General features: G+C 46.2%; 1 protein-coding gene across 4 annotated transcripts in view; it reads left to right on the top strand.

Moving 5' to 3' along the window:
- Window positions 1-26,017, top strand: part of RECK (reversion inducing cysteine rich protein with kazal motifs) — a 1,181,658-nt gene that overhangs the window by 189,874 nt on the left and 965,767 nt on the right. Inside the window, exon 3 of one of the 4 annotated variants that reach the window (XM_077269436.1) lies at window positions 9,388-9,501. The exons of the other annotated variants lie outside the window; for them this stretch is intronic. Coding sequence (XP_077125551.1) covers window positions 9,496-9,501 — 6 coding nt within the window. The 5' untranslated portion in view covers window positions 9,388-9,495. The remainder of the gene's footprint in view (window positions 1-9,387; window positions 9,502-26,017) is intronic. 4 annotated transcript variants of the gene reach the window in all.

A 26,017-nucleotide genomic window follows, 5' to 3' on the forward strand; every position in this document is an offset into this window, starting at 1 on the left:
CCAGATAAACAATCAAAAATTTATCCAGATACTTCCGGAAAATGTCATGCATAAAGGACTGAAAAACTGAAGGCGCATTGGAGAGCCCAAAAGGCATCACCAAGTACTCAAAATGACCTTCGGGCGTATTGAATGCAGTTTTCCATTCATCACCTTGCTTAATGCGCACAAGGTTGTACGCACCACGAAGGTCTATCTTGGTGAACCACTTGGCACCTTTAATCCGGGCAAACAAGTCAGACAACAGCGGTAAAGGATACTGAAATTTGACAGTGATCTTATTTAAAAGCCGATAATCAATACAAGGTCTCAAAGATCCGTCCTTTTTTGCCACAAAAAAGAATCCCGCACCAAGAGGGGAAGAAGACGGACGAATATGTCCTTTCTCCAGAGATTCCTTGATATATGAACGCATAGCGGTATGTTCAGGTACCGACAGATTAAACAGTCTTCCCTTAGGAAATTTACTGCCTGGGATCAAATCTATAGCACAGTCACAGTCCCTATGAGGAGGCAGTGCACTGGACTCAGACTCACTGAAGACATCCTGATAATCAGACAAATACTCCGGAACTTCCGAAGGCGTAGAAGAAGCAATAGACACAGGCAGGGAATCCCCATGAATACCACGACAGCCCCAACTTGAGACTGACATAGCCTTCCAGTCCAGGACTGGATTATGGGTCTGTAACCATGGCAGCCCTAAAACAACCAAATCATGCATTTTATGTAAAACCAGGAAACGTATCACCTCGCGGTGTTCAGGAGTCATGCACATGGTAACCTGTGTCCAATACTGCGGTTTATTTGCTGCCAATGGCGTAGCATCAATACCCCTAAGAGGAATAGGATTTTCTAATGGTTCAAGAGTAAAACCACAGCGCTTAGCAAATGAGAGATCCATAAGACTCAGGGCAGCACCTGAATCTACAAACGCCATGACAGGATAAGATGACAGTGAGCAAATCAAAGTTACAGACAGAATAAATTTAGGTTGCAAATTACCAACGGTGACAGGACTAACAACCTTAGCTATACATTTAGAGCATGCTGAGATAACATGTGTAGAATCACCACAGTAGTAGCACAAGCCATTCCGGCGTCTATGAATTTTCCGCTCATTTCTAGTCAGGATTCTATCACATTGCATTAAATCAGGTGTCTGTTCAGACAACACCATGAGGGAATTTGCGGTTTTTCTATCACATTGCACAGAATTAGGTGTCTGTTCAGACAACACCATGAGGGAATTTGCGGTTTTGCGCTCCCGCAACCGCCGGTCAATTTGAATAGCCAGTGCCATAGTATCATTCAGACCTGTGGGAATGGGAAAACCCACCATAACATTCTTAATGGCTTCAGAAAGGCCATTTCTAAAATTAGCGGCCAGTGCACACTCGTTCCAATGTGTCAGCACGGACCATTTCCGAAATTTTTGGCAATACACTTCAGCCTCGTCCTGCCCCTGAGACATAGCCAGCAAGGCCTTTTCTGCCTGAATCTCAAGATTGGGTTCCTCATAAAGTAAACCGAGCGCCAGAAAAAACGCATCAAGATCAGCCAATGCCGGATCTCCTGGCGCCAGCGAAAAAGCCCAATCCTGAGGGTCGCCCCGTAAGAACGAAATAACAATTTTTACTTGCTGAGCAGAATCTCCAGATGAACAGGGTCTCAGGGACAAAAACAATTTACAATTATTCATGAAATTCCTAAACTTAAACCTGTCTCCGGAAAACAGTTCAGGAATCGGTATTTTAGGTTCTGACCTAGGATTTCTGATAACATAGTCTTGTATGCCCTGCACACGAGTAGCCAGCTGGTCCACACTTGTAATCAAGGTCTGGACATTCATGTCTGCAGCAAGCATAGCCACTCTGAGGTAAAGGGGAAGAAGAAAAAAAAAACTCAGAATCTTCTTTCTTATAATCCCTCTTCTGCAATGCATTTAAACATTTAATACTGGCCTGGCAAACTGTTATGACCCCAATGGCGAGGGTCTCAGAAGAACGTGGAAGTCTGCAGAATACAAAAATCCAGCTCATAGGGCAGTGGTAACTGGGTTGACCATATATCTACTCCTAACGCCAACACTAGAAGTAGCCGGGGATCATTCCTACGTTGATTCTAGATGACACGCGCCAGCCGGAGAATCTAGCTACCCCTAGTAGAGGAAAACAAAGACCTTTCTTGCCTCCAGAGAAGGGGACCCCAAAGCTGGATAGAAGCCCCCCACAAATAATAACGGCGAGGTAAGAGGAAATGACAAACACAGAAACGAACCAGGTTTAGCACAGAGAGGCCCGCTTACTGATAGCAGAATAAAGAAAGGTAACTTATATGGTCAACAAAAACCCTATCAAAATCCACACTGGAAATTCAAGAACCCCCGAACCGTCTAACGGTCCGGGGGGAGAACACCAGCCCCCTAGAGCTTCCAGCAAAGGTCAGGATATAGATTTGGAACAAGCTGGACAAAAATACAAAACCAAAACAAATAGCAAAAAGCAAAAAGCAGACTTAGCTGATATAACTGGAACCAGGATCAGTAGACAAGAGCACAGCAGACTAGCTCTGATAACTACGTTGCCAGGCATTGAACTGAAGGTCCAGGGAGCTTATATAGCAACACCCCTAACTAACGACCCAGGTGCGGATAAAAGGAATGACAGAAAAACCAGAGTCAAAAAACTAGTAACCACTAGAGGGAGCAAAAAGCAAATTCACAACAGATGTCCAAAAGAGGGATCAGCATTCTGCACAGATTGAGGGGAGAAAAGGTCCCGATCAAACGTCCATTAATATATAAACTGCATCTAAGAAAAACAAAAGTTATATATAGTTAAAACCAAACACAAACAGCAAAGAAATAAAAGACAAGGGAGACAAGAGGACTTCCTAAATAGAAGAAACTGACTCATAGAAAAGGGACAAAGGACAACTTCTCATTGAGGCCATGCGGAGTCATGGTCCCCAATGAAACTATCCAGCGGCATTCCAGCTGTGCTAATGTGAGCTTAAGATCTCCCCCCTGATGCCACAATGAACACTATGCTATATATTTTTAGGGCATCGTGGTTACAATCATGATATTGCTTGAAATGCCGTGGGATAGTCTTCAACTTAGAGACATCAGTGGGATCCTTAGCTGCCATGATGTCCCTGACATGCTCCCTGGCCCTGACACGAAACTCACGAGAGGTAAGGCCTACGTAAATTAGATTACATGTGCACAACGCGTAATAAATTACGTGACTGGTACAACATGAGATGTAACTTGTGATCCGGTTGACCCTACCATCATCTGAAATTGAAAAAGTGGTGGCCTGTACAGTATTCTTGCACGCCACACACGATCCACACGGTAAGCATCCCCATTTTTGGCAACCAGATCCAAAGATATTTGGAGGGTTGGCTACATAATGGCTCTTAACCAAAAAATCTTTTAAATTTCTGCTGCGTTTAGCTGTAAGAAGAGGTTGATCAGGTAGGATCTTATTTAGAGTGGGTTCTGTTTTTAATACAGGCCAGTGTTTCTGCAAAATTTGTCTGATCCCACCCTACTAATTAAACGTGGTGATAAATCTAAGTGGTTGATCCATCATGGTAGGAACAGAGGTTTTGCAGAGCAACTGGTTCCTTTGAACCATTCTAGCTCGCAAATAACCCTTCTTGATATTCCTCATACTATATCTCCGATCCTAGAAAGGAATGGAGAGGTCCTGAGCCCGCCTCTTAAAGACCTCATGGAACAAATTCTCCTCATCCTCAAAAATTTACCTCTAGGTATATCTTGTATCGTGGATAGTATATGTGCCGAGGCGGAGTCTAGTAGGGCATTAACCGACGTTCCCTTCCGGAACACATCAGTCTGTACCCCACCACCCTCACACCTAAAGATCCTAACATCCAGAAAATTGATCTCATTCATAGCAACTCTGTGAGTCAAATGGATATTACGGTTGTTCTGATTCAATCCATGGATGAAGTCCAGAAAACCAGACTCGACCCTGCCAAATAATAAACACATCATCAATAAATCTATACCAACACTGCACATGGGAAGCGGCGCACGCAACATCACCAAAAATCTCCCTCTCCCAGAAGCCAAGAAAGAGATTAGCGTACGATGGCACGCACTTCATGCCCACTGCAGTACCGCGGCTTTGAAGAAAAAAACGATCTTTGAAGGTGAAAAAATTATGTGTCAAAATAAACCTGAGTAAGTTCCAGGATCAGGGAATGCAATGCAGAATCAAGGTTGCTCATACCTAGAAAGAATTCCACTGCTTCCAACCCATCTGTATGCTTAATGCTAGTATAAAGTGACTCTACCTCTACTGTAGAAAAAAGCATATCGACTGTAGGGTGAGGCGATCCAATTCCCTGACATAGCAGCGACTTCACCAGGGGATGTAGATAGTACTCAATAAATTTGCATATCGGGTCGCAAAGCCCTCCTATGCCAGAGACAATCGGACTCCCCGGGGGCTCCACTGGATCCTTGTGGACCTTAGTTAGAAGATAGAAAGTAGGGACCACCGGATATTACACTAGAAAGCACTCAAAGACTTTCTTAGGTTTAATTCCTTGTGTTAGGGCTCGGTCCAAAATCTCATATAAAGTCTTGGAGAAATCAGACAGAGGATTGTATGACAAAGATGTATGCGATTCACGATCTCTTACCTCGTGAAAGGCTTCCTTCTCATACTTCACTGTTGACCAGATGACCACGTTCACAAATAAATATGAAGCTATGCATGCAGACCAGGTGAATATAGAGGAAGACATGAGACAGGGAGACACTGCCCAGCCTCATCTCATCTACTTAGCGCAGATTGGGTAACAATGCGGAGCTGGAGGCTGAGGAGAATGAACAGGAGCTGGTTGCTAGCGCAACAGAGGCTAGTACACACACAACCTTCGTCCCGTCTTTCCTGCGTGGATGGGATGAGGAGGACATGGAGAGTCATCATCAGTGTGGATATGGGGAAGTGATGGTTGTAGGGAGCTTGACACATTGTTAGGGTTGGCGGAACGCACTAAATAAAATATAATAAAGTGCGATCGCCACCCGGGGTCCATCGTGCAGAGATGGAAAACTGCAGCTAGTGTGAACAATGGTGAAAAGAAGGTAGCTGAATAGCAATTGCCACACAGTGTTAAACAGACACAAAGTGTGCATAGCAACTTATGGCCAGCTCTGTTACTCCACAGAGCTGCTGCCACGTGGTATAAACTAAAGGACTGTACCCTGTTAAACGTCACAGGCTTACAGCAGACATGACGCTAGTTGAGTTCCCTATAACTCTCCCCCACTATGCTGGTGTTTGAACCTACTCTAACACTCGGTGACTTTTGAGCCCGGAGTAGATGCTAGGTTCCAGCTGGAGTTCCTACCCTGCACTGCCTGTAGAAACGCACCTGTGGTGCTAATAGCAGCACATGTGCATACTTGGTGGTAACTGTCCCACCTACACACACAGAGCAAGTACACACAAATGATCTTAGCACACCTACTGGCGCACCAAAGATCCTTTTATAGTTTCTGTCAATCTGACAGGACCTTGCTCACCGGCCAATCCGGAGCCAGACCAGGACCTCAGAATGTGACTGATGACCACCAACAAGAAGTTGACCCAGGAGCCTGCTCAGTAGAGCAAAACCTGGACTTAGTCTCAGGAGTGACTGCTCACCGCTGAGTATTGCCAGTTACTATAGCTGAACCAGGAGAGGCAGCAGTAACCAAGCAAACAGCCCGGATCTGAGCAAGACGCTGAGACCGACGTCTTTGCTCAGCAGCATTCACTGCGGTCGAGACTGAATTGGGGACCGCAGGAGAAGAAAAAGGTTGGGATCCATCTTGTCCAGAGGAAGAATCAAAGCGCCTAACACATACATATAGCCAACTTTATGTACTGCTGCCTATCCTGTGATCCTCGCGTTACATTCATCTTGGCCAAAAAAGGGTACTGGTTGTTCTTCCTGCTAGATCCATGCTACAAGGAGATCTTTTCATCTCTCCTTCCTGAGGTGGAGAAGTCTTCTAAAATGGTGCTATACCAGAAGGCCATTATGGAAAATATGTTGAGAAAATTCCCATCAGGCAATGCTAGTAGCAGTGGGCAAGATTCCTTGCCCAACCAAGGAGGAGAGGCGTGGGAGACGCCAATGTCAAAGACTTGGGCCTATCGCATGACACCATCCCAACATCTAGGGCTTGATGACCATGTATTTTTGACAAAGAGGGATTTTTTTTTAAAGATGTTTAAGCAATACCTGTCTGACCAAACCAGCATACTCATGAATTCCTCATGAATTCCTCTGTGACCTTCAACTAATGGATTTTAAAGCTTGACACCTGGCATGAGCTGTCCTATGCGTTGGATGTGTTGTGCTGAAGGTGTGTGTGTGTGTGTGTGTGTGTGTGTGTGTGGGGGGGGGGGGGGGGGGTTCATAGGTTCATAAAAAAACAGGTGCTTTCATCTGTCAACAGAAAGCTGACAGGCTCCCGCTGATAAAAATGACCAAACCTGGACTAGCCCCACTTTTCCACACCATCAGATGACAACAGCACATAAAGTATTTTTATTGGACAGTGGCATCAGAGGGGTTAAACGCCTGCAATTGCCGAAAGCACAGATTGTGGGCGTTACTGCAGGGTGTCATCTTTGCTAGTGAGCCAGCATGATGGCGAGTACGGCGGTTTGCAGGATTGTATTTCCCGTAGCACCGTACATGTACGGCACATGTTCTGAAGGGGTCAACATAAAGATCTGATTTACATAATGTTTTATTCTATTATGTTCTGTTAACACCTTAGTTATGGTTGTGTTATGCATTTGTATTTAATTTATGTAGATTAATGTTATCTTTTTAAAATAGATTTTAGCCCCTTCCCAACATGCGCCGTACATGTACTGCTCTGCAGAAGCTGCGTTCCCACAAAGAGAAGTATATGTACAGCGTCGCACAGTATATGTATGCAGCATCGCTCACGATTGATGCTAGTGTCGATCATGGGCAGTGACAGCGATATCGAGAAGTATCGCAGAGAGAGTGAGCTCCCTGTGTGCCTCCATCAGGTGACCCCTGGCCACAATATGGCCACAGGATACTTCAGGGTCCTGCAGCAAAGGTGGCTTGTGAGTGTTTGCTAAGAGCAGGAGCTGACACGCCTCCTCCCCAGCTTGTCAGATGCTGCTCTGTTGCTCTGCAGTGCAGAAGCATTGCAGAGTATGAGATCAGTGATCTGTCACCCATCCTGGGACACTGTAAAAAAAAAAGTTATTGCAAAGTGTAAAAATATTTTTTTTAAAAAATCCCCAAATAAAGAACAACAACAACGAAAAAATATATACAGCTCTAGCAAAAATGAAGAGACCACTGCAAAATTTTCAGCTTGTCTGACTTTTCTCTTTATAGATATATTTTTGAGTAAAATGTAAGTTGTTCTTTTATTCTATAAACTACTGACAACATGTCTCCAAAGTTCCAAGCAATAAATTTTGTATTTATTTTCTGAAAATGAGAAATGGTCACAATAACCAAAAAATGCATTGCTTGCACACCTCAACTAATGCAAAAAAAAAAAAAAACAAGTTCAGAATCAATTAGAAACAATACTAATAATGTTTTAACTCAGGAAGATTTCAGAAATCAATATTTTGTGGAATAAACATGATTTTTAATCACAGCTTTCATGCGTCCTGGCTTGCTTTCCACCAGTCTTTCACACTGCTTTTGGGTGACCTTATGCCACTCCTGGTACAAAAATGTAAGCAGTTCTTCTTTGATGGCTTGTGACTGTCCATCTTCCTCTTGATTATATTCCATAGGTTTTCAGTGGAGTTCAGGCCTGGAGATTGGGCTGGCCATGACTTTTTTATGTGATTTAATGTGGTGGTCCTTCATCCCCACCTTGATTGACCTAGCTGTGTGGCTTGGCACATTGTCCTGCTTGAAAATAAACAGTCCTCAAAGTTGGGGAACATTGCCTGAGCAGAAGGAATCAACTGTTTTTCCAGGATAACATTGTATGCGGCTTGATTCATACGTCCTCTGTTGTGATGAGCGAGCACTTAAATGCTCGGGTGCTCGTTGCTCAGGTCGAGCAGATTGGAATACTCGGGTACTCGGCCAGAACAACAAGCCCAATGTAAGTCTATGGGAGACCGGAGTATTTTTACCGTGACCCCCCCGGGGGTCCTTTTAAGGTCTAAAAACATCGAAACACTGCTCAAATGACACAGGGACATCATGGGGATCGCCCCTGGAAGCATTCCTGACTCCTAGTTCACAGCTTTAATCCAATTTTTCTGAGATTTATGCCATTTTTCCCGGTGCCACAAAAAACACATGAAAACGAAACCAAAACGGATTTTGCTTTGAAATAAGTTAAGGCACATCCTTTGCAGGTTAATGACTTGCCTGTAAGGCCAAATATTTAACCCCAGACCGAAAATTTCCTCCCCCACTTAGGCTTAGTTCAGATGCCGCATTTTTGAAGCATTTTTCAACTTTAACATTGCTTTCAACCACTACAAATGCATTCACTGGGAAATGTCATTGTAACATTTAACAACCCTAGCTGGCCATGTGGTGTGTGACACATAAGCAGACCTATCTTGTTTCATTTATGAAGGAAGGACTCACAGAGTCCTCACAGAGCCTATTTTTACTGGTGCATCAGGCAGCATTAATCTTCTTAAAGGGCCATTATGAAACAGTGGGTCTCCTAAACTGTTGTAGCCTACGCTGTGAGTGGGTGGGCTGCCAAGAATTACGACGCATTACAAAACCCCTGTCATAAGATATGTCCAGGGGGGACTCCTGGACGCACCCCAATAAGCCTTTGAACCCACATACTGGATGGGCCATGAAAATTCACTTCACAATATGAATTTTGTACTCCGTACTCCTTTGTTTTCCACATTGGCAGCAATGCCAGCCCTGCTGCATAGTCATATGCACCCCTTTACGCCTTTGAACCCACATACTGGATGGGCCCATGAAAATCCACTTGTATTTTTTAATGGTATGATGGTTCCCTCTTTGCACAATTATTTGCAGGCGAATTTGGCAATTTTATTTGCCATTTTTTTTAACAGTAAGGATCAGAAACGGCTTTAAAAAAGGCTAATACTTGCAATACAATGCAATTTTATTGCAAACTACAAAAATCAAGGAATAGTATGATTGAATAGTGTGAGTGCGTACACTTTTGTATATGTTAACATACAAAGGTTAATAAGTACATATAAGGGTTAAATACATATAGTGATTATAATAATAATAATAATTTTTATTTATGTAGCGCCAACTTATTCCACAGCGCTTTACAAATGTGATTACGTATATATGAAGATTAACTACATACATTATACTTAGATCATCACCAAGAGGCTTTGAAACATCATCTGTCTGAAATATCAGAGACGCAACACCAAGACAGAGAACCCCTGGGAGATTACCTACACTGCATGGGCGTCCCCAATTATGCAGGTATGAGCACACTGTACATGTACAGGTACCCCAGTTGTGGCATCTGTCTTAGTCATGTTTCTCTGGTCTTATATAGTGATTTACACTATGTAGTAACTCTAGTTTAACCCAGACCTTCAAGTGGCCACTTTTCAAGGTCGGATGAAACTGAGATATCATGGAGTCATCAGACGAGGGGCCATAAACCCCTAGAAAATAAAAGCCACAAGAATTTAGATCAAACCACCACAGGCATAGTTTCAGTAAACTTTAATGTTTTACAATGACAAACAGCAAACATATAGAGGCTTAGAACTGTTTCTGAAGTGAATAAACAAACATTTATCAAGATTGTGTCACTATGAGCATTGTCCGTCACATCTGTAAATGTTTTACAAGAAATGCAGCTATGTGATTGTCTGAATGCATTCGGTATACAGTATTTCAATCTTGTTTACAAATTTTCGGAAGCATATTCGCCATTTGTACATTTGAGGCAGCCAAAGTTAAGGCTGTCAAGGAGAGAAACTAATATAGTGGACAAAGAATTAAGTTTAATGAACTACTGAGCCAAACTAACAGCATTGCTTTATCAAATTTATATGAAGTGTATTGTGTCCAACCAGGCAACACAAAAAGGAGTTTTTCAAGTGAGCTCTTTAATGTACACAAATGTTATGAAGTGTTTGCCAACAAGGATGTGGTTTCACCAATGTGGGGTACCTTTTTAAAAATATACTAGTGCCATCACAGCCCCCCTTGTCCAAACTTCACCAGCCTATAACAGTACAAACCCTGGTGATCTAGTGGCAGTTAAACAAGAGACATTGCAGAAGACAGAGCTAAGAATTAGGCCCAGTATAGTGTTGTGTGTCTCTGAGACTTATAATGCAGTGTATGATCTGCCAAACAATTCTCCAATGGGGGTACCTTTTTAAAAATAGACTAATGCCATCGCAGGCCCCTTGGCCAAATTTCACCGGCCTATAACAGTACAAAGCATGTTCACCCTGGTGATCTATTGGCAGGTACAGGACAGATTGCAGAAGACCGAGTTAAGAAGTAGGCCCAAAGTAATGTCATGCCCAATTCCCCAATGTGGGATCCTTTTTAAAAAAATAAGAGTGCCCTCACAGCCCCCTTGGCGAAAATGCACTGTATAGAGCACGTTCACCCTGGTGATCTACTGGCAGGTACAGGACAGATTGCAGGAGACCGAGTTAAGAAGTAGGCCCAAAGTAATGTCATGCCCAATTCCCCAATGTGGGATCCTTTTTTTAAAAAAATAAAAGAGTGCCATCACAGCCCCCTTGGCCAAAATGCACTGTACTGGCAGGTACAGGACAGATTGCAGGAGACCGTGTTAAGAAGTAGGCCCAGAGTAATGTCATGCCCAATTCCCCAATGTGGGATCCTTTTTTAAAAAATAAGGGTGCCATCACAGCCCCTTTGGCCAAAATGCACCGTACAGAGCATGTTCAACCCTGGTGATCTACTGGCAGGTACAGGACAGATTGCAGGAGACCGAGTTAAGAAGTAAAACCAATGTAATTGTGAAGAGGTGCATGAGAATACACCTCCCCAAAAGAGAGAATGTATTTAAGGTTATGTTTTGCTGTTTTCACTTGGTGGTGTATAGACGTCTTTCCCAATCCAGCCCTTGTTCATTTTTATAAGAGTCAGCCTGTCAGCATGTTCAGTTGACAGGCGGATGCGCTTATCTGTTATAATTCCACCAGCGGCACTAAAAACCCTCTCTGACAGAACGCTAGCAGCAAGGCAGGCCAGGGCCTCCAAAGCGCAGAGAGCCAGTTCATGCCACGTGTCTAGCTTGGATACCCAATAATTAAAAGGCACAGAGGAATCACGGAGAACGTTTGTACGATCTGCAAGGTACTCCCTCACCATCTTCATAAATGTTGCACTTCTTGTGACAACATCCCTTGCCTCTGTGCCGCCACGATGGGAGGGTCTGAGAAAACTTTCCCAGAACTTGGCCATTGTTCCCCTGCCTGAGCTGGATTGTACTTCTGTCTCTCTCGCTTGGACTCCTTGGTTGTACAACAAACTCTGACGTCTGCTGCCAGCGTTCTCACATGGGAATTTTCTAAGTAATTCTGCTACAAGGGCCCTCTGGTACTGCAACATTTTAGTACACCTCTCTGCCTCAGGCAGAAAAGATTGAAAGTTCTCCTTGCAGCGTGGGTCTAGAAGTGTCACCAACCAGTAATGAGTGTCACCCAAAATTTTGATAATGCGAGGGTCACGTGAAATGCAGCGCAACATAAAGTCAGCCATGCGTGCCAGACTGCTAACAGGCAAGACTTCCATGTCCTCACCAACAGGACGACTGACCAATCTGTCCTCCTCATCCTCATCCTCCTCCTCCCTGTCCTCAGGCCATCCCCGCTGAACAGACGCTAATACAGATGTGTTTGTAGTACTGTCTATAGCACATGAAAGTAGCTCCTGTTCTTCCTCCTTCTCCTCTTTGCCTACCAATCCGCGTTGAGAAGACATGAGGCTGTGCTGAGTGTAATCCCCCTGTATGCTTCCTTGCTTCATGTCCTCGTGCTCTGCCTGCAATGCATCCTCTATAATTGTGAGCAGAAAGGTTTTCAGAATGCTGAGAGGCGGGATGGTGACTCTAATTATGGCGTCATTGCCGCTCACCATCTTGGCGCAGTCCTCAAAGTTTTGGAGGATGTTACATGTGTCTGACATCCATGTCCACTCCTGAGGTCTTATGTGTGGAGTCTGACCTGAAATTCGATGGCCTTGTTGATGTTGGTAGTCAACAACTGCCCTCTTCTGTTCACAAATCCTTTCCAACATATGCAGCGAAGAGTTCCAGCGCGTAGGGACCACACAACAGTCGGTGATCTGGAAGCTGAAAACGCTGCTGAAGCACGTCAAGGGTGGCTGAAGCTGTAGCTGACTTTCTAAAATAGTCAGGTAGATGGTGTACTTACACTAGCAGATCCGGCATTTCCGGGTAGCTTTTCAGAAAACGTTGAACCACGAGGTTAAGCACATGAGCCAAGCAAGGTACATGTGTGAGCTCACCTTGCCTCAGAGCCACCACAAGGTTACGGCCATTGTCACACACGACCATGCCTGGCTGTAGATTCAGCGGTGTCATCCAAACATCTGACTGCTCTTTCAGAGCTGTCCACAACTCTTCTGCATTGTGCGGTTTGTCACCTATGCAGATTAGCTTCAACACAGCCTGTTGCCGCTTGGCTGAGGCACTGCTGCAGTGCTTCCAGCTTCGGACTGATGTGTTGATTTCAGAGATGGAGGATGAAGAGGAGGAGGAGGAGGTGCAGGAGCTGTAGACTGTGGGGGCAACTCTGATTGATGTAGGGCCAGCAATCCTTGGCGTGGGGATGATGTGTTCCTTCCCAAGGTGCGACTGGGTACCGGCTTCCACTATGTTAACCCTGTGTGCCGTCAGTGAGAGGTACCGTCCCTGCCCACAAGTACTTGTCCATGTGTCCGTGGTTAGGTGGACTTTCCATGTAACAGCATTGTTGAGGGCACGGGTAATGTTGTGGGACACATGCTGCTGTAATGTGAGTACTGCACACTGGGAGAAATAGTGGCGACTGGGCACCGAGTACCTTGGGACAGCCACCGCCATCAGTTTGCAGAAAGCTTCCGTCTCAAGGAGCCTATAAGGCAGCATTTCTAGCGCAAGCAGAAGAGAAATGTTTGAATTTAGGACTGTGGCCTGTGGGGCGTTGGCGGGGTATTTCCGCTTGTGTTCCAAAGACTGGGGTATAGACAATTGAAGGCTGTGCTGGGAGAAGGACATGGACGGACTTGATGATGGTGCTGCTTGACTGTGGGCCACAACAGGTGCAGGGGTAGAGGCATCTTCACATGTATAGTGTACTGGGGATTGGCTTCTCCGCAAAACAGTGGAAGAAGCAGTGGTGCGACCTGCAGGCAGTTGTCCTGGAGCCTTGGGTTCGGCCCACAAAGTCAGGAGCTTTGATGCCATGTGCCTGATCATGCTGGTGGTGGTCAGGCTGGTTGTTTTGCTACCCCTGCTGATGTGCGCACGATCGGTGCTGCAAATGGCCTGTTTGGGGTTATCGGCAGAGTCTTTAAAAAATAGCCAGACTCAGGAAGATCTCACAGGTGGAATGGCAACTTCACTCATGTTGGTATTACAGGGAACGGATGCACACCTTCTGTCTGTCGCCACCACACTGCTTCTTCCTGCCTGTTGAGGGGATATGCCTCCTTCCCCTTGTGTGCTGCTGTCCTCGCTATGCTTATCCTCCTGCCAGGTTGGGTCAATCACTATGTCATCCAACACCTCGTCTTCCACATCCGCACCCTGCTCCTCCTCCTGACTTTCTGGCAATTGTGTCTTATCATCGTCCACCTCTTGTGACACTTTCCCACCATCGCCTTCGTGTGACTGGGGCCGGTCAAAGCTTTGGGCAGCTCTACATGCGATATCATCTGTCCCCACTTGAGGTTGACTGGCAGAGTCCGGATTCTTAAAATTTAAAACTGAACAGCTCTTCAGAGTGTCCAAGTGTGGGATCAGTTGTCTCAGGGCACTCGGCATTGTGGGAAGAAGGAGGATCAGGGTGAGGAATATCTGGGTCACACTCACGACTACTCAGACTTGACCATGTGGAAGACATGGTGTTGGTGGTGGTGGCTAAGTGACTGGAAGCATTATCCGCTACAACCAACAACCGTTTCACACTGCTCTGGCTTCAATAGTGGTGTGCTGCGGTCCCCTAGAAACTGGGACAGGAAGGATGAGCGAGAAGATGTGGGTCTTTGTTGTTGCCCTCTTTCACCTTGGCCACAGCCTCGTCCTCTGCATGCACCATCATCATCACGTCCACTTCCCCGTCCCTTGCCTTGCCCATTTTAAATGGACTACTGCACTATTTCAAATGATCAACAAAACTATATTTATTAGTAGAGAAATAATACCTGATCAGTATGCCTGCAAATCTACGATTTTTCTAAGACAAACACCAGGCAGGTCTCAGCCTTATCTAACAGACTTTCTCAATTTTTGGGGGGCTTTTTGGTGAAGCAAATGCTTAATAAATGCTTAATAGCAAAAAAAGAGGTACACCGGCCTACAATGCACAAACTTGGAGCACACAGATATATGAGGGCTGTCACGGAAATACCACACTGTAAAATATGTGGCCTTTTTTTTTTAAGATGCAAAATACTGCTGTATAGAATTAGAGTATCAGACAGCAAAAAAAGATGTACATCGGCCTACAATGCCCAAACTTTGAGCACGCAGATATATTATTATTATTATTATTTATTGTTATAGCGCCATTTATTCCATGGCGCTTTACAAGTGAGGAGGGGTATACATAATAAAAACAAGTACAATAATCTTGAACAATACAAGTCATAACTGGTACAGGAGGAGTGAGGACACACTGTAAAATATGTGGCCTTTTTTTTTAAGATGCAAAATACTGCTATATAGAATTAGAGTATCAGATAGCAAAAAAAGAGGTACACCGGCCTACAATGCACAAACTTGGAGCACACAGATATATGAGGGCTGTCACGGAAATACCACACTGTAAAATATGTGGCCTTTTTTTTTTAAGATGCAAAATACTGCTGTATAGAATTAGAGTATCAGACAGCAAAAAAAGAGGTACACCGGTCTACAATGCACAAACTTGGAGCACACAGATATATGAGGGCTGTCACGGAAATACCACACTGGCAAATATGTGGCCTTTTTTTTTGAAGATGCTAAATAGTGCTGTGTAGAATTTGAGTATCAGGCAGCAAAAACGGTGGCAAAACAGAATAAAATGCGAAAACTTGGAGCACGCAGATATATGAGGCCTTTTACTGTGAATTTAAAACACACAAAAAAAGTGGCACAAGGCTAGCACACACAACTATGCCTGACAAACTAGGATTTTTCAACAGGCCTCAGTCTGACAAAAACAGACTGTATATTTTTGTTTATTTGGGGTGAATTTTTGGAAAAAAAAAGGTATATAGAAAAGACAACAAAAAAAAAGGTATATAGCAGACAGTTATGGAGCTTTGGGAGTGATGCAGTGGGAGCAATGGAAGCACATACAGTGCCTGCAGCCCTTGCACTGATGTTGATATGCTGTGCCCTGCCTGCAGGAAAAATGTGATTTTTTTTAATTTTCAAGGCTCCACTTTATAAACTTCTGTGAAGCACCTGGGTGTTCAATGTGCTCACTACTAGAGATGAGCGGTGTTCGAGTCGAACTGTTCGCTAATTTCAAATTCGAGCTGTTTTGGACGGTGTTCGAGTCATTCGACGAACCCGAACAATTTGCTGAAAATTCGGCTGTTCAAGTTTCTGTTTGATAACTGTTCGTTCACCAAAAGCCTAGCTTGATTTGCACATTAAAACTGTTTATCATTGTTAATGGACTGTTTCAGTGTATAGTTGCCGGGGGATAGATCTGTGCTGAAATAACGCCGATCTCCATTTTTTTTTCTTTCCCGCATTTACAGAGGGGCGGTGCAGTCTCTCAGCCTATCAGCAGTGCGCACACACACAGCAATGTGCATGTGATGCAGACAAGCAAGGGCATGTGTCATTGGCTGTGTATGTCACATGTCACTACTTGCCCAATGAGAACTAGCCATTTGCCCCGTCGTCACCATTTCCTCACTGTTGCAGCTTAGTGTTAGACGGCACCGCTGCTGCTGTGGGCTCTATACAGTCAAATAGTCTTTTTTTGCCAGCGAATTTTCTGAGAGACAGGTTTAGGGAGTCGGGAGTTGGGACTAGTTGTAATATCAGCCCTTTTCAGGGTAGGTTACAGCAGTTCATAGCACTGTTTGCCAGGCAGGTCTAAGCCAGTGCTGTGCAAGTGTTAGTCAAAGCATTTGGTGTAATCTATCTCAGCCAATCCTTGTGGGCTAGTAGCATTGTCTGATAGTCTTCTGAGTAGCCCGCCTGTGAAGCTAGCAACACCGCCTGTGTATCTCAATTTTTACGGCATCTAACCCAGTAAATCGTTTTGGGGGGTTTTGGGCTTAGTAGCAGTGTCTGCACGTCAGCAGAATAGCCTGCCTGTGAAGCTAGCTACACCGCCTGTGTATCTCAATTTTTACTGCATGTAAGAGTCATGTCGGTCTGGTAGTCGGGGGCAGATATATCTCGCCCAGGTACTTGTCCTATGTGAGTTAGGCCGCTCAGTATCTTCAGGATACCGAGGGGTTAATAAGTGCAGGAATAAAGGATGACCAGCTGGGGGTTTCCGTCGTCAGCCTGTGGCACACAGATTGCCTGTCTGTGTGAGACAAACGTGAGTGAGAGCTGTGCTCAAGGACTGTGTGTTGTTAGCTGGGTGGGAGAAGCCCCCCCAGTTGTTAAGATAGCAATGTATTTGTTTAGTTAGTGCCGGACAGGCTAGGATTTATCTTTATGTTTTGTTTTTCCTATGTTGCTTTCACTTTAATAAACCTGACCTGAGGTCAGTCAACTTGGAAACCTGCTGTCGCCTCAGAGTTCAATGCACAAACCACGTGACCTTTGACCCCAGCGAAGGCGATACCGGAGTGTTTTGTTACATTGTGGTGGAGAACGCGGGCAATAACGTGGCACAGGCGACAGTATGGAAGACGTGGTGAAAGCCCTAGTACAGTCCACTGCCGTGCAGCAGCAGGCCACTGCCGCACAGCATGAAGCTAATCGCTTGATGGCCGCACAGCTGAAGGAGTTAGTGGACATGACGGGTGCAGACCGCCAGCTTCTCCAACAGGTGGCGCAGCGCCTGGTGAGCATGCCTGAGGTGGACCCAGAAGCAGAGTCCAGAAGGATCCATGTGAGTCAATACTGGCAAAAGCTGACTGCAGAAGATGACGTCGAGGCATACCTGACAACGTTTGAGCGGACGGCCTTGAGGGAGAAGTGGCCGAAGGCACGTTGGGCCGATTTGATTGCCCCGTTTCTCTCCGGCGAGGCCCAAAAAGCTTACCATGACTTGGACCCGGAAGACGCTCAGGACTTTGAGAAGCTGAAAGCTGAGGTCCTGGCCCGGCTGGGGGTGACGACGGCTGTCCGTGCGCAGAGGGTACACCAGTGGACATACCAGCCAGATAAACCGCCGCGGTCTCAGATGTTCGACCTGATCTACTTAACAAAGAAATGGTTGCAACCCGAGGTACTGACAACACCAGAAATAATGCAGCGGATTGTCCTGGATAAGTACCTGAGGGTACTACCACCAGTGCTGAGAAAGTGGGTAAGCCAAGGAAATCCCACGACCGCGGATCAACTTGTGGAGTTGGTCGAGCGTTATTCCGTGGCAGAAGGACTTCCCGATGAAACCGCTAGCACCCGGTCCGTGCCTCCTCCTCGGGGAACCGGTAAGATTGTTCCAGGGACTGCGGGTGAAGGAAAATCACCTAAAACTGTGGGGGAGGAACACGGGACTGTTCGCACTCCGAGACCGAGAATGTTGGACGGTGGTCTCAGTAGGGGGCCTGTTAGGTGTTTCCGCTGCCATGAGAAGGGCCATGTTTCTGCGAACTGTCCTGTTACCACTGAACCCGTGCAGTGCGACGTTACAGACTCTAAAAAACGCATGTCTTTGGTTACAGGGCTAGTGAGTGTGAATGCGGGTCAAAATGATACAGCAAAGCACCTGTGTGAATTATCTGTTGATGGGTAGAATGTTGTGGCATTACTAGACTCTGGAAGTGTGGTGACTCTGGTGAAAGCCAGTCTGGTGGCACTTCCATCTGGTCCGTCTGACAAGTTTTCTGTAACGTGTGTGCATGGGGACACTTGCTCGTACCTAACAGCAGTCATATGGATTTCCACTCCCTATGGGTCTGTGCAACACAAAGTGGGACTCGTTCCCGCATTGTTACAGGATATAATCCTGGGCAGGGATTTTCCCCATTTCTGGCAGTTGTGGGAGAATCAGTTGCTCCTTCACGGTAGCTGTGCCCGTGAATCTTCTCCCATGCCATCGGGGGGTCCCGAGCCCCTAGAGGAGGCCCCACAGGAAGACGTTGCTGGGGAGGTTGTTAAATCTAACTTTCACTTCCCCTTCTCAGTTATGGCGGGGGAAACTGAGGAAACTCAGCGAGAGACGGAGGCAGACAGCCATCCAGCACCCTGCCTGCCAGATTTGGAAGTCCAGTCGGATGACTTCCGCAGCGAGCAAATGAAAGATCCTACCCTGTCTCCGGCTAGGAAAAATGTAAAAATGATAGATGGGGTACCCGTAGAACCTGACACTAGGCTGGCATACCCGTACATGGTACTTGAGAATGATTTGCTCTACCAGGTAGAAAAAAAAGGGGAAGACACTGTACAACGGTTAGTGGTGCCAAAACCTTATCGGCGGAAGGTACTCGACCTGGCCCACGGGCATATAATGGGGGGACATCTGGGGGTACAGAAAACCACAGAAAGGATATCACATTGTTTTGTGTGGCCCGGTATACATAATGATGTGCATAACTATTGTGAGTCCTGTCCAGAGTGCCAAATCTCTGCGCCTAAACCTCGGTTCTGTAGCCCTTTGGTACCCCTCCCTATCATAGAAGTCCCATTTGAGAGGATTGGGATGGATTTGGTTGGGCCCCTTCCCCGAGCCGCACGTGGGCACCAACATATTCTCGTCATCGTGGACTATGCCACTCGTTACCCGGAAGCCATCCCTTTGCGTAACACAGCTACCAAGACGATTGCCAAGGAATTGGTACAAGTGTTTAGTCGGGTGGGAATTCCAAAACAGATACTCACCGACCAGGGGACTCCCTTTATGTCGAGGGTAATGAAGGAGCTCTGCCGACTCTTACAAATAGATCCGTTGCGTACATCTGTCTATCACCCCCAAACAGATGGCCTGGTTGAGCGGTTCAACAAAACCTTAAAACAGATGCTCCGGAAAGCGATAGACAAAGATGGGAAGAACTGGGATTACTTGTTACCCTATTTGCTGTTTGCCATTAGGGAGGTTCCCCAGTCTTCCACAGGCTTTTCGCCTTTCGAGCTGTTGTACACCCGTTGTCCCCGTGGACTGTTGGACGTCGCAAAAGAGACCTGGGAAGGACAAGTCACTCCCTTTAAAACGGTGATCGACCATGTAACACAAATGCAGGACCGTATTGCCGCTGTGATGCCCATTGTTAAGGACCATATGTTACAGGCCCAGGGAGCCCAGAGGCAAAGTTATGATAGAGGCGCTAAGGTCCGTACATTTGCATCTGGGGATAGGGTGTTGATCATGATCCCTACGGTAGATAGTAAATTTCTGGCGAAATGGCAGGGTCCCTTTGAGATCGTAGGTAGAGTTGGTGAAGTGAACTATAAAGTGTACCAGCCTGGTAAGAGAAAACCAGAACAGATTTATCATGTGAATCTGATAAAGCCCTGGAAAGACCGCTCTGCCCTAACGGCGGATCTGCCCCATCCGGTTTGCTCACCTACCGTACCGGAGGTGCAGATTGCCGAGACTCTCTCGGAACAACAAAAATCTGAGGTTAAGCAGTTTTTGTTACAGAACCGACAGTTTTTCTCGGAAAAACCTGGCCGGACTAAGCTGGTGAAACATGAAATTGTCACAGAACCTGGGGTCACAGTTCATGCGAAGCCCTACCGGATCCCGGAAGCGCCGTGAAGCCGTCTCCCGGGAAGTAATGGCAATGGTGGACTTAGGAGTCATTGAGGAGTCGCACAGCGCCTGGTCCAGTCCAATCGTGTTGGTACCTAAGCCGGATGGCTCCATCCGGTTTTGTAATGACTTTAGGAAACTGAATGCGGCTTCTAAATTTGATGCGTACCCTATGCCCCGGGTCGATGAGTTAATCGACCGGCTTGGTAAAGCCCGATACATTACGACCCTGGATCTAACAAAAGGGTACTGGCAGATCCCTCTGGCGGAGGCGGCCAGAGAGAAGACGGCATTTGCTACACCGGAAGGTCTGTTCCAGTATGTCTACATGCCGTTTGGACTTCACGGAGCTCCAGCAACGTTCCAGAGATTGATGTATCGAGTCTTGAGGCCCCACAGGCAGTACGCTTCGGCCTACCTGGATGACATCGTAATTTACAGCATGGACTGGGAAATTCACCTCCGGAAGGTACAGACAGTGATTGATGACCTACGAAGCGCGGGCTTAACGGCGAAAGCCAAGAAATGCCACATCGGACTTGAAGAAGCCCGCTACTTGGGTTACGTGATTGGCAGAGGAGTGGTTAAACCACAGATCGACAAAATACAGGCAATTCAGGGCTGGCCGCAACCCGTGAAGAAGAAACAAGTACAAGCTTTCCTGGGGATTGCCGGCTATTATCGCCGGTTCATACCCAACTTTGCAGCCATGGCCACCCCTTTGACGGACCTTACCAAAGGGAAGGGTTCCGTCATTGTAAAATGGACCTTGGCTGCTGAAGAGGCCTTCCACAGCCTGAAACGGGCTTTGTGCTCTCAGCCAGTACTAGTGGCTCCTGATTTCAGCAGCGAGTTTGTGGTGCAAACTGATGCCTCTGATACTGGTGTCGGAGCTGTACTTTCACAGGTGAGGGACGGAGTGGAACACCCGGTCCTCTACCTCAGCCGGAAACTGAATGTACATGAGCAGAGGTATGCCGTAGTTGAAAAAGAGTGCCTAGCCATTAAATGGGCTCTCGACTCCCTCAAGTATTACCTGGCAGGTAGGAAGTTTAGGCTGGTCACGGACCATGCCCCTCTCAAGTGGATGCACCTACACAAGGACCGTAATAGTCGGGTAACCCGGTGGTTCCTTGCACTGCAGGCGTACTCTTTTACGGTGGAGCACCGCCCCAGGATGCAGATGGGGAACGCTGATGCCCTGTCCCGAGTGCACTGTTTCAGGAGTGCTCTTGCTCGACCGGAGCGGTCTGAGCAAAGGGGGGGGATATGTAAGAGTCATGTCGGTCTGGTAGTCGGGGGCAGATATATCTCGCCCAGGTACTTGTCCTATGCGAGTTAGGCCGCTCAGTATCTTCAGGATACCGAGGGGTTAATAAGTGCAGGAATAAAGGATGACCAGCTGGGGGTTTCTGTCGTCAGCCTGGGGCACACAGATTGCCTGTCTGTGTGAGACAAACGTGAGTGAGAGCTGTGCTCAAGGACTGTGTGTTGTTAGCTGGGTGGGAGAAGCCCCCCCAGTTGTTAAGATAGCAACGTATTTGTTTAGTTAGTGCCGGACAGGCTAGGATTTATTTTTATGTTTTGTTTTTCCTATGTTGCTTTCACTTTAATAAACCTGACCTGAGGTCAGTCAACTTGGAAACCTGCTGTCGCCTCAGAGTTCAATGCACAAACCACGTGACCTTTGACCCCAGCAAAGGCGATCCCGGAGTGTTTTGTTACATGCATCTAACCCAGTAAATCGTTTTGGGGTTTGGGGCTTAGTAGCAGTGTCTGCACGTCAGCAGAGTAGCCCGCCTGTGAAACAAACTATACCGCCTGTGTATCTCTATTTTCACTGCATCTAATCCAGTTCATAGTTTTGGGCCTAGTAGCATTGTCTGCACGTCAGCAGAGTAGCCCGCCTGTGAAACAAACTATACCGCCTGTGTATCTCTATTTTCACTGCATCTAATCCAGTTGATAGTTTGGGGCCTAGTAGCATTGTCTGCACGTCAGCAGAGTAGCCCGCCTGTGAAACAAACTATACCGCCTGTGTATCTCAATTTTTACTGCATCTAATCCAGTTAATAGTTTTGGGCCTAGGAGCAGTGTCTGCACTGTCCGACGAGCCCTGGTGCAATACGTTATGACGTATAGCCTAGGCCAACGAGCTCAAGAGGTGGGGCAAATCACGCTGCAGGAGTGGTCTCAGATCAGGGACCTATGCACCCTTCTGCACAGTTTTGAAATAGTAACGAAGATGTATAGTGCTGACAATGCCATTATCAGCATGACCATTCCGGTGATTTACATGCTGGAGCACACCTTACACAGTGTTTGGAGTCAGGTGGTGGAACAAGAGGAGGAGGAGGAACAGGAGGAGTCGTATGCAGAAGGGATCGTATCTCCAAGGTCAAGAAGGTTGGCAGCACCAAGGCAGCTGGCATTGGAGGCTGGGGGAGAGGGATTACCGAGGGCGCATGGTAGCAGCCAAACTGTTGTGGAAGGTGCAGGAGGCGAGGAAGAAGTGGAGGACAAACTGGTGCTGGGCATGGAAGACTCATCAGATGAGGGAGACCTTGATCAAATTTCTGTTGTGCGAGGTTGGGGGGAGAGGGCAGACGATGGAAGCATGATTCTCACCTCGCCACCACCAAGACAACAAGGACTTGGTCCTCCGGGATGCGCAAGACACATGAGTGCCTTCTTACTGCACTACCTGCAACATGACCCTCGGATTGTCAGAATCCGAAGTAATGCCAACTACTGGGTTGCCACACTCTTAGATCCCCGGTACAAAAGCAAATTTGGCGAAATAATTCCTGCCATGGAAAGGAATTCACGCATGCAGGAGTATCAGCAGAGACTGTTACAGAATCTAACATCTGCTTTTCCACAAAACACCAGTGGTGCACGTAGTGAATCTCTGAGTTCTAACTTGCCAACCGTGGGACTATCGAGTCATCACTCAAACCGTAACAGTAACATCGTATCTGGTGGTAACAGCAATTTTTTAAAGATTTTTTTAGACCATCCTTTGCAAGGCCACAGGAGACAAGAAGTCTGACGCACAGCCAACACCTAGAGAGGATGGTACAAGAGTATCTCCAAGTTAACATCGATGCCATGACAGTGGAAGTGGACCCTTGCTCATTTTGGGCTTCCAATCTTGAAAAATGGCCTGAGCTCGCCACTCACACCTTGGAGATCTTGTCGTGCCCCGCAGCCAGTGTTCTCTCTGAACGTGTGTTCAGCGCTGCTGGTGGTATGCTGACAGATAAGCGCACGCGGCTGTCCAGTGACAATGTAGACAGACTAACGTTCATCAAGATGAACAAATTCTGGATCCGCAAGGACTTTTCTACCCCTGTGTCATCTTGGGGAGGCTAAAAGCTTGATGATTTTTGAAAATCACCTCACCAACCGTTTTAAAAAACTCTGGCGAAATTGATGCCACTTAAGTGGTGTCTGTGGCCGAATTTTTGGAAAAAATGGAGACTCTTTGATTTAGTCTCCTTGCTGAGTTTTACATGACGTTGCCATCGTCAATTCCAAGTGGGTGGGGTCGTCTGCAGAGTTGTTTACTCATACTATGGCCTGGGATTCAGAGGTCTGCTCCAAAGCTTCAGTGTCTGCTAGTCAGCAGAGTAGCCCAGCCACCCACCGCCTGTTTACCTAAGTACTATTTTTAACAGCATCTGGCCCAGGAAATCCTTTGGGGCCTAGTAGAATTTGGTGCTACTCAGCAGCGTACTTCACCTATGAAGCAAGCTACACCGCCTGTTTACCTAACTACTATTTTGTAATGGCATCTAGCCCAGGAAATCCTTTTGGGCCTAGTAGAATTTAGTGCTACTCAGCAGCGTACCCCACCCATGAAGCAAGCTACACCGCCTGTTTACCTAACTACTATTTTGTAACGGCATCTAGCCCAGGAAATCCTTTTGGGCCTAGTAGAATTTGGTGCAACTCAGCAGCGTACCCCACCCATGAAGCAAGCTACACCACCTGTTTACCTAACTACTATTTTGTAACGGCATCTAGCCCAGGAAATCCTTTTGGGCCTAGTAGAATTTAGTGCTACTCAGCAGCGTACCCCACCCATGAAGCAAGCTACACCGCCTGTTTACCTAACTACTATTTTGTAACAGCATCTAGCCCAGGAAATCCTTTTGGGCCTAGTAGAATTTAGTGCTACTCAGCAGCGTACCCCACCCATGAAGCAAGCTACATCGCCTGTTGATCTAATTACTCATTTTTAACTGATCTAGCCCAGGAAATCGTTTTGTACCTAATAGCATTTTGTGCTACTCAGCAGAGTACCCCACCTATGAAGCAAGCTACACAGCCTGTTTACCTAACTACTATTTTTTAATGGCATTTGGCCAAGGAAATCCTTTTGGGCCTAGTAGCAATTTCTGCTACTCAGCAGAGTACCCCACCCATGAAGCAAGCTACACCACCTTCTTTCTTTCTCAATCTAATCCCTCGGCTGTGGGGTGTCCTCTCTCCTTCTCAGAGGTGGACTACCATGTGTTTTCACACTGTGGTGAATCTTTTGGGCCCAGGCATAAGAAGTCGTCGAGGTAATGGATAATATGTGCCGCCTTACAAACGTCCATGACGACACCTTCGAGGAAGCAACTAAACACCTCAAATAGTGAGCTGTATATGGAGCACCCCATGGGCAAACAGCGATCCATGTAGTTTGCTCCTTCACAGAAGCAGCCCAATGGGAGGACACTATTCGGAGGCACAGGTAGTAACCGGAAAGCCCCCTCAATGTCTGTTTTGACCATTAGGGTGCCCCTTCCCAACTTCTTGACCCACCTGATTGCCTCGATGTTGTCGATTACTGACCTGCCCCTTGGATATGACAAATGGTGGTTTAGTCTGAATGTATTGGGTTCATTTTTTGGCACAACTCCCAACGGGGGTACCACTACGTCTTCTAAGGAAAGTGTTCTGAATGGACCCACCGCCATTCTACCTAAAGATATTTCTTTTTTTTTTTTTTTTGTCAAGACGTCTGGGTGTTGGTAGAGTGAGTTTAGATTTTTACTCCAGCCTTTCTTAACTTTAGAAGGGCATGACATGCCTATATCTGTGTATCCTCCTCCTTTTACTCCTCCATCTCTTTTCTTTTCACATGACTATGTGTAGTTGTGACTTTTCCATGTGTTTGTTGTGTCTTTTGAGCAGTTTGTCAGCTTTTGGACACCTTTTAAGGTGTTTTCTATGTGTTTTCCATATGTTTGTATGTGTTTGTGTTTGCCTGCTATTGGTTTCAATGGGGTTCGACGGTGTTCGTCGAACAGTTCGACGATCAGTTTGGCGAACATCTCCCTGTTCGACGAACCGAACCCGAACACTAGGGAGGTGGCTCATCTGTACTCACTACACATCTAGATAAGTTCCTTGAGTGGTCTAGTTTCCAAAATGGTGTCAGTTGTAGGGGATTTCCACTTTTTCCTTCCATATTCCATTAATTCCTGTGAAGCACCTGAAGAGTTAATAAACTTCTTGAATGTGGTGTTGAGTACCTTGAGGGGTGCAGTTTTTAGAATGGTGTCACTTTTGGTATTTTCTGTCATATAGACCCCTCAAAGTCTCTTCAAAGGTAGGTCACATCAAATAAATTTTACCACTATTATGAAGTACAATATGTCACGAAAAAATTATCTCCGAATCACTGGGATCCATTGAAGCGTTCCAGAGTTATGACCTCATAAAGTGACAGTGGTTAGAATTGAGAGAATTTTCCTGATCAGGAAGGTGAAAACATGCTTCGGGATGAAAACTTAAAATGCATTTACACTTTAATTCCTTATTGACTTGACACACTCAGTCTTTTGAATGAAAATCTCTAGAAGGAAGAAAGCATTTATCTCACAGGCGAACTATTGTTTAGA

Source organism: Ranitomeya variabilis, chromosome 6, assembly GCF_051348905.1.
Source record: "Ranitomeya variabilis isolate aRanVar5 chromosome 6, aRanVar5.hap1, whole genome shotgun sequence".
In the NCBI taxonomy this organism is placed as follows: domain Eukaryota; kingdom Metazoa; phylum Chordata; class Amphibia; order Anura; family Dendrobatidae; genus Ranitomeya; species Ranitomeya variabilis.